This window comes from Ailuropoda melanoleuca, chromosome 12 (genome assembly GCF_002007445.2).
Source record: "Ailuropoda melanoleuca isolate Jingjing chromosome 12, ASM200744v2, whole genome shotgun sequence".
Taxonomy (NCBI): Eukaryota; Metazoa; Chordata; class Mammalia; order Carnivora; family Ursidae; genus Ailuropoda; species Ailuropoda melanoleuca.
This window is the reverse complement of record NC_048229.1, coordinates 63,401,898-63,411,587: the sequence shown is the minus strand read 5'-3', so window position 1 is coordinate 63,411,587 and position 9,690 is coordinate 63,401,898. Positions and strand designations below refer to the sequence as shown.

Below are 9,690 nucleotides of genomic sequence, written 5' to 3'. Positions count from 1 at the left end.
AGGGCCTGCCCAGGAGAGGGCAGCTCCCAAGGGCGCTAGAAAAGGATTAACAGATCACACACACTCACAAATGCCTTTTTTTTCTCACCTGGATAAGGCAGCAAAGCAGTACAGCTGTTTATTCCCTTATCCCACAGACTGTTCTGGCATATTCCTGCTCCAGGTAGACCCAGAGTCCCTTAAGCCCAACTCTATATGGAATGGGGATGGAGAGGAATAGTATGGCTTGGGGCAGGGACACTGGGGAGATGAGGTGGGAATTACAGGGGGAGGTCAACACGTGGCCACAGCAGAGCCTTGCCTAACAGCTGACAGCTGTGGGCTCCTCCTGACTCAGCTGACCACATCACTTTGCCCAGGGAAGAGTTTCAGGGAGCTTTACCTCTCCCACCAGCAAACAGTAAGAGCAATGATTCCTCCAGCCTTATGGAATTTGTTGAATTGCAAACGTAAGTGAGCAAAATAAGGGTGAAACCCAAATTCTTCTGGCTTGCATTTACTAAAATACCCTCATAGTGAAAAGAATTTAACTGTATTGCAAATTGGTCCAGGCTATTAAGCTGCAGGTGAGAGTACCATCCAATGTATAGGAGAGCAGCAGCTCAGATCTTCCTGTGACTGGCAACGTGGCTTAGAGGAGCCCAGAGAGAGAACAGGCTGAGCCCCAAAACTCCACCTTATAGGAGGAAAGCCCTTCTTGAAAAGTAGTTATGGAGCCTGAGAGAAATCAAGGCCCTTCCAGAGCCAGGAAACTCCTTAAAGACTGATGGGTCTAGCAGAATTTGGTATGTGGCATCGACTGCCCAAACAATGCCACTTCAGCCCTTCAGTTAATCACATTCCTTCTTCCACAGTCTCCTCATGGTGGAAAGCTTTGGGTACCCTTGCTAGCAAAGCCAGGTAGGCAAGGAAGAGAGGTTAGGTTCTGTGGGATGGAGCCATTAAAACTCTATGTATGGCTGGCAAGAAGGCTACACTTGACAGATTGGCCCTTCTCCTCCTTTTGGACGTAGAACTTCCCTGAGAATCCAGTTTCTATCCCAGCCCTGTTTCCTTTTTTCTCCCAACAGTGCCAGGCCTAGGGTAAGGAATCCCTCCACCTACTTTCAACTTGCTTCAGGAGCCTTCCCCGCTCCATGTTGAGCCTGCTGAGCCCCACAGGACAACAACTCTTCAGCCCTTTGACACCCCCCATCCCTGCCCCTGCCCTCTAGACCAAGAGAAATTAGAAAACATGCTGACTTTCCCAGAGGTGGCCAGCAACTCAGAGGGGTGCCTGGCCTGGGGCAGGACCAGCTGCTTTCAGTGACAATAGAAAATGGGGTGAAAGGTGATTGACTTAGTCTGCTCCTCCTTAGAGGTACCCTAAATACGTTCTGGGTCTGGCATTATTAGATGTCCATAGGGCAAGGAAGGGAGGGCTGGGGTTGAGAAAGAAGTTCATTATTTTTCCCTTAATTGTCTGCCTAATAAGTTGGACTGTGTGCTGTGCCAGGGCCCTGAAATATGACAACTCAGGGCTACAAGGCTACTGGCTGAGGCTACCCTACCTGGGCAAGGCTTACACTCTTTGGAGTCCTCTTAATGGGGCCAAAAAGCCCTAGAAAAGTCAGGAAGGGGGCTGTTCTTACTATTTCCACAGAGTACGAGCTCACTCAAGCTCCTACAGGGCCACACAGCTCAAAGAAACTTTTGGCTCCTCTGTACATGCTTCTTTTGGGAACCCACGTAAAATTCAGAGGTCTGTGGATCTTATTTATAACTTAGAAATGTGTGATCTTGGTTGTGATCTTCATGTCTCATTATTTTGGCTATAGCTCTCCTTCCCTGCAGAGTACCTGGGTCAGGGGAGCAAATAATGTGTAATCTTCCCACCTGTCTCTCTCTCTGATACGACCCTGGAGATGAAAAGAAGTACAACATGGAGTTGACAGTCCTTTGCCCTCTACATGCTCTCTGGCAACATTAGCTGCCTGGGCTACCCTGAAGCAGAAACATACTTAGAGCCACTTTATCTTTCCCACTGATTTTTAAATGTTCAACCAATCAGGATTCAAAGAAAAATTATGCCTCAGGTCTGAAATACAGGGTACTCATGTGTAAAGTGAGCCCAAAGCTAACATTTGGAAACTTCATCTCTGGTCTGGACCACACCAGTCTTCTCTCACAACTCTACCTCCTCTTTGGTTCTCCCCTACTCCACATGGCCCTCAACCCATTCCTCTTACAGAGAAAGCTTATAAAACACAAGTGTCACTCCTTTGCCTTCCCATCTAAAATCTTCAAGGAGCAGTGTGACCCAGTTCTTACTCATCTCCTCTCAGCACCTCAGTTCCCTGAATGGACCCTATCCTTTGCCTGGTGACTTCCTATTCATTCTCCAGGTCTCAGATGAAATATTTCTTTAGGGGCGCCTGGCTGGTTCAGTTGGAAGAGCATGTGACTCTTGATCTTTGGGTCAAAAGTTTGAGCCCCACCATTGGGCACAGAGATTCCTTAACATAAATAACAATAAAATTAAAAAAAAAAAAGATCATTTCTTTAGCGGACATTTTCTGACACCATACCTCCCAGGCTAGGACAGGTCCCCTGGTGCTATATTCTCCCAGCATCATGACCCACATCTTCCCTGCCCCACAATCTCTCTAGGGGCTCCAGACTCTTCTACTCTGCATTTTTGGCCTGGGAGACTCTGCAGTCCCCCTCTATCCGCTACCATTGTAATTCTTCAAACTTCCACTCAAATGAAAAATCCTCATTGATGCCTTCTCCAGTTCGCCAGAGTGGGAATTCCTGCCTCTGCCTCTCTCTCCCCTCTTCTCTTTTTCTCTCTCCAGGGCATCTTTGGGTTTGTATTTAGACCCATTTGGTACCAATACCAAATACCATCACATGAGTTTTGCTTTTCTCAACTAAATTGTTGGCTGCTCCTAAGCTGACACCAGACAGTGTCACCTTTTCACTATGATGGGAAGAAACTCAAAGCATGCTTGATGAACCCATCAATAAAGAGTCTCTGAAATTTGTTCTAACACAAAACACACCTGGCCACTGATGTTCTTTTTTTTGACCTTCTACTACATGGTTTCAAATGACACTCAGAAAAATATCTGACATTTTTTCCCTTTTCGAAATTTTCAGCCAATGTTTCTATGTGATATGATGCCTAGGATTAAGTGCCAGCTATTTCTGTGGGCAGGGAGAAAGAATGACTCGAGGGAAGGAAATAAAGAAATAAAAAGGACCAATACAGTGTAATCAGAATAAGAGTTTTTTCTTAATCTTGTGGGTAAATACCACCATACTAGTGGCAACGACACCGAGAGCCCCGCTGGGGCTGAGAGGGAAGCTGCAGAGAAGGTGCTCCGCGCTAGCTCCATAAACTAGGCTCTGGAACAGAGTCTGAGACACTCTGTATTAGATACTGACCCGTGTCATGTGCCACTGGTGAGGAGGAAGGCAGCGTGCTTTTCCCAAAGGGTGACGATCTCCCCAAATGATGACTCTTCTCAGGAGGCAGGAGTGCTTTCCCAGCATAACCTTTTTGCTCTTTATTCAGCTGCTGCAGCAGATACTCATTAGTTACCACCAGGGACCTGAGGCATGGGCGAAAAAGACAGTCATGAAATCATAAAAGCAATGTAGATGCTTACTAATGTTTACTAAAGACAAATGTAAAATGAATTAACATCTTTAAATAGAAAGAACTGACCGATTTGTGAGTGGGTTATTTTAAAAGCAGGCTGACAGTTTCTTTCTTCATTACAGTTCTGTTTATGTTCCAGACTGTAGCAATAACATAGTTCACATTTTATATAGTGGTGGTTCTATTCTTTCCAAAGCACTTTCATGATGAGGTAAGAAGACTGGAAGACTGGCACCTGACCAGGCCTCCAATTTCTATCCCCAAATCTTAACTTCTATTTAGTCTAATTTATCCTAATTAACTAATGGTGCTAGTCATGGCTGTATTCTTGGACTCTGTATTACCATGTAATATTAAAAGCTATCAGAGACTAACCAAAAAAAAAAAAATGCATGCACAATGCTGTTCATTGCAACACTATTTGTAACAGCCAAATACTGTCCACTTAAATGTCCATCAATAGAAGACTAATTAAATAAGCACACAGTTGGAGTCCTATGCAGTTATAAAAAGGAAGGAGAACTAACTCTATATACCACCGTGAACTTATTTGTAAGATAAAATGTTAAAACAATATTATGCTTTTTATATTTGTCTGAATAAGATAACATTATGTAGATTTACTTTGAGACCATGTAAATGTTTTACATAATTATAAAACAAGATTAAATAAAACTAAAAAATTCCTTATGAATCAAAAGCAAAATGAAACAGATTGAAGCTGTATATTGATGGTTTAACAACACACAGAAGAATAATTTCAAGTTACTTTAAAATGTAGCAATTTGTACATCACTTAAAGAGATATACCCTAACGTTCTCAAAATGTGGTCCCCAAATCAACAATAGGATCACCTGGAAACTCATTAGAAATGCAACTTCTCTCTCCCCATCAGACCTGCTGAGTCAGAAACTCTGGGGGTGGGGGCCCAGCAATCTGCATTTCAGTTTTTCAGATGATTCTGATACTCCAGTTTGAGAAGGATGATTTTATGTTACTTCCCCTACTTTTGTGTTTGAAATGATTATAATGAAAAGTTAAAAAAAAAAAAGCCATCTAGAATGGGTCTGGGTCTAATTCTCTGAATATGAAGCTATCCTAATTCACTAGGTATCCAGGAAGTAAAGTTTGGGGATTAAGGTTTAGGGATGGGGTTCTTATATTTAAACTTCATTGAAAGTCATAGTGAAGGTGTTTTGCAAATCAAAATGTCAAGAGCTTCTGTAAATGTACCAAGAGTCTTGAGGCTTCTTCTGATTTGTCTAGCTGGCATCCTGAGGGAACCGTTCTTTGAAGAGGCTGATGCTGTTGAGCTCCTCTGAAGAGAACAAATACACTGGACTTTCTGTCACTCTCCCTAAGTGCTTGATGTCTCTTCTGAGATCATTAGGAAGCAGGCATTTTACAGAAGAGGCCAGATGGCTGATTTTAGGGGCACGTAGTGACCAAGGAAAGCTAGCTGACTCAAACAAGGGTCCTGTTGGATCTAGTGAGAAACTACTTATTATTGAGGTTTTGCAACCCACCAATGCCAGCAAAGACATTTAGTCCCTCATGTGTCCTGGAATACAGGAGGTTTATATACAGACACACCTAGGCACATGAGGTTTACACACAGAATGGAGTTAATGTGAAAAGGATATAGATATTATCAAATAAGACAAAGCAGATAAAGGGAAGTAAATATCTGCTTCTAAAAGTCAGCTAGATAGGCCCTCTCTTACCTCTGACTTTCATGGAGAAGGACCACTGTCTCCTCCAGCTTTTTCAGCTGGGCAAGCTCCTGGTTCAGGCAAGCCACCTGCATGTTCAGCTGTTGGTTTTTGCGCAGAAGATCATCTACAAAGGGTACAGGAGCCAGGTGTGAACAGGATTCCAAGCCACTGTCTTTGAGCAGAGCTTAAGTAGTCAGGTAGCCTTCTTAAAGAATTGGGGGCCCCACCGCCTCCATCTCCACATTCCATTCACCATTCCCTCCTTTAGAGAGATAGCAGATATGGGGCTTAGGAACAGAGAGATCTGAGTTAAAATTCAACCATTTAATATTGCACATTAGTTTATTTTTCTGAGTTTCACTAGGGCTAATAACCCTGCCCCACATGATTATGAGGATTCAATCCTCATTTAGCATAGTCAACACACATTAGGTTTCCCTATATTCTCCATTTTAGTTTGTGAATGCAGGTCCTTTACTCCTTACAGAATCTGTGGAAACATCTGGAACTGTGTCAGGCACATAGTAATAATTCAATGAGTGCTTGCAGAAACTGAATTTGTAGTCAAGACACTCATACTTAGCTCCCCAAATATGTCACTAATGCCTGCAATAATGAAGTAAGTAAAAGCACAGGAACTCTGGTCCTAAGGAAGTCAGTCTTCTAGAACAGTACTTCTTAAACTTCAATACGCTTACAAATCACCTGTGGATTTTATTAAAAATAGATTCTGATTTAGTAGGTCTGAGGTGAAGCCCAATATTCTACATGTCTAACAAGCTCCCAGGTGATGCTAATGTTTCTGATCTATGAATCACCCTTTGAGTAGCAAGGTTCTAGAAGGAGGAAAACAGAGCTACAACGGCTGTATTTATCACCAATAAGTCAAAATACAGTACTGGGCTTTGTGGCCGATTCAGAGTAGGTATCTAATGAACAAACATCTATTTTCAGAGTAGCTTAGTGGAGATGCCTTGATTATTCAGGCTTGTGAGAATCAGATAGTGATCAGTTTCAATTCTGGAAATTCAGTGGTGACTTCCAAATCAAGTTTCTCATATAAATCCAAATGCCCATGATGTTTGCTTAGGGGTGCTAAGTTAGATGTTTAAAGCCAAGGGTAGACCATATCTAAAATACTGGCCAAACTATGCTAATAATAAAGTAGTACAAATCAAGATGTCAAAGGGACACTATTTTTCACTTATCACAATGGGAAAAAAGTAAAAAAAACAAAACAAAAAAACCAAAAACCGGAGTGTGGGCAAGGATGGAGTTAAAAGGGCATTCAAATACACTCCCTGCTGATGTGAATGTAAATTGAAATAACCTTGCGTGGGAGTGATTTGATAATAAGCAAAAAAAAACCCAAAAAACAAAAAAAAAAAACCCTCAAAAATGTCCACATCTTTTGAACTATTAATTCTACTTCTAGAAATGTCTCCTAGGAAAATAGTCTGAAATTTATGTACATAAGCAGCTGCAATATTCATCATAATGAATATTAAGACTCTCAGCTCTATCAGAAGGGAAGAGACAATTTCGGAGAAGCACTTCTACTCAGGTCTTCATTCAAGCATTTCATTTCTAGTCTTCTGAATATTTGGAAATTCTTTAGAATTATTCATGTGATATTATAGGAAATGCCTCTGCCATTAAATAAATAATATTAGGATGTAAAAATCAGATTGGTAATTGCCTAGGGTAGAGAGTAGGGGAAACTCACTGCACAAGGGTCTGAGGTAACAGAAAGGTTGTGTATTTTGGTTGGGATGGAATTAAAAGTGTATATATTTGTCAAAACTCATCTAACTTAAAATGTGTGCATTTTGTTGTATGTTATTTATTTTTAAAACAAATTTTATTTTTTAAAAGTTTTTTTTTTTTAAAGATTCTATTTATTTATTTGAGAGAGAGAGAGAGAGAGATTGAGAGCACGAACAGGGAGAGAGCAGAGGGAGAGAGACAGACTCTGCATCAAGGGCGGAGCCCAACGTGGGGCTCGATCCCACAACCCAGAGAGTGCGACCTGAGCTGAAATCAAGAATCAGATGCTTAACCAACTGAGCCACCCAGGCATCCCTAAAAGATTTTATTTTTTAAGTAATCTCTACACCTAACTTGGGGCTGGAACTCACAACCCCAAGAACAAGAGTAGTATGTTCCAAAGACTGAGCTATCCAGGTGCACCTCACAAATTTTAAGTTAAAAATATAGGTATAGAAGTATGATGAAAGAAAATATACCAAAAATAGGGGCACCTGGGTGGCGCAGTCATTAAGCGTCTGCCTTCGGCTCAGGGCGTGATCCCGGCATTCCGGGATGGAGTCCCACATCAGGCTCCTCCGCTGGGAGCCTGCTTCTTCCTCTCCCACTCCCCCTGCTATGTTCCCTCTCTCGCTGGCTGTCTCTATCTCTGTCAAATAAATAAATAAAAATCTTTAAAATAAAAAATATATATATATACCAAAAATAATAATGGCAGTTATTGCAGGGTAATGGTATTATATTTTCTTTATATTTTTCAAACTATCTATAAAGAACATGACCTTTTCTTAATTTTAAGTAATTTCTACATGTGGGGCACCTGGGTGGCTCAGTCAGTAAAGTGTCTGCCTTTGGCTCAGGTCATGATCCCAGGGTCCTGGGATCAAGCCTACATCGGACTCCCTGCTTAGTGGGGAGCCTGCTTCTCCCTCTCCTTCCCGCTTGTGCTCTCTCTCGCTATCTCTGTCGCTCTGTCTCTCTCTAATAAATAAAATCTTAAAAAAAAAAAAAGTACTCTCTACACCCAATGTAGGGCTCAAATTCACAATCCCGAGCTCAAGAGGCACACCCTCTATCTAACTGAGCCAGCCAGGTGCCCATAGAACATGATCTTCTGCTATAAACAGAAAGTGCCAATCTAAAAAATAATGACAATGATAACATCTGTACTTGCTTTACACTGACAAAGAGTTTCATATGGTAACTCAAGCCACTGGCATTACAACTCTCTGAGGCAAGATGACTGTTTCCATTTAGGAAGCCATGTGACCTTTAGATGATGAAGCTTATTAAACGGGTCATCTATAAACAAACAGTTGTCTTGGGACACACTACATGTTGCTTTCCTGAACTCACCATAAGTGTGTAACTGGTGCCCACTCACAATCAAGGTAGCAGCATCTTCCTCCAACTGCTTGATTTTTTCTGACAAAATGAGGTTTTCTTCTAGCACTCTGACCAGTTTTTGCTTCAAACTTTCCTTTAGATGAGAAAACAAAATACCTTAAGAATCTGAAAATCTGTGGAGGGCTTTTAGAAGACTGAAAGACATTTTCCTCTGTTTACTGATAAACTAAATGGAGGTCAGCATTTCTCTGACTTCCTCATTAGAATTTTAATTAATTGATAAACATAGCTCAAGGGCAGCAAACAAACAGCACAAAGAGATGCACTCTTCCCTCTGAGTTATCTTGCAGACAAGTGCTTCTTTTGACAAGTGGCCAGCAATTCTGAGTCATCTATCTAAAGTTTCTAGAAACTCAAGTTGGTGTGTGAAAATCCTCTTATGTTAAGAGGGGAAAAGCCTAAGAATATGAGTCCCTTCTTCCTTTCCCAAAGTCAGCAGCCGATGCTCTAGGAATGGCCCATGTTTCAGGGCTCTCTGTTCCATCAGAAGAGAGGAAAGACAATCCCAGAGATATTGGCCTTCCCTCATTGGAATTAAACCATAACCTGACAAAATATGAACCTAAGTATTTTCATTCTGAGGTCTTTTTTTTTTTTTCTTTCTTCAAGTCTTTCCTTAGAATTTTTGGAATAGGGCTGGGATTAGGGAGTCATCCCTGCAGAACCTCCAAGTAGTTCCTATGCTGGCAAGTTTTGTGTTCCTGATTTGCCTTGACTGACTTCTTTGTATTTTCGTTCCCGAACATCTAGGTTCATGGTGATGACGATTGTTATGGCACAAAGCTGTTCTAGTTTGGCTGCTCTGTCCTTTTCTAGTAAAGAAAGAGTAGGCAAGGAAGATGAGAGAGGCATACCATGTCATTGGGGACCACATGCCCAGCTTCCTTCAGTTCCACCTCTCTCCTGCGGAAGGTTTTTGACATGTCTTCAGGATGTGAGTGACACCACTGCTGGGAAGGAGCAGGGACTACCAAAGTGAGAAGTAAATCTCGGGCAGGACCTGCCAAAAATTCAGGTTGGGCACACGGGCCAATCTTAAAAGCTAAAGCACAGAATTCCTAGTCAATAACTATCAGCTCTGTAGGACAAATACGGTAATCTAATATTTCCTTTTTTACAAGAATTTATTAAGTGTCTGTAAGAGCTGATTCATA

At 41.7% G+C, this 9,690-nt stretch overlaps 1 protein-coding gene across 2 annotated transcripts in view; it reads right to left on the bottom strand.

The window, feature by feature from the left end:
- Positions 1–3,258: 3,258 nt before the first annotated feature.
- The window catches only part of LRRC36 (leucine rich repeat containing 36), a 39,349-nt gene continuing 32,917 nt past the window's right edge, over positions 3,259–9,690 (bottom strand). The window contains exons 11-14 of one of the 2 annotated variants that reach the window (XM_034672455.1): positions 9,391–9,578; positions 8,486–8,609; positions 5,372–5,486; positions 3,259–3,596 (exon numbers count right to left, since the gene is read on the bottom strand). In XM_034672455.1, coding sequence (XP_034528346.1) covers positions 3,371–3,596; positions 5,372–5,486; positions 8,486–8,609; positions 9,391–9,578 — 653 coding nt within the window. In that variant the 3' untranslated portion in view covers positions 3,259–3,370. The remainder of the gene's footprint in view (positions 3,597–5,371; positions 5,487–8,485; positions 8,610–9,390; positions 9,579–9,690) is intronic. The other variant, XM_002918450.4, reaches the window with a different exon arrangement.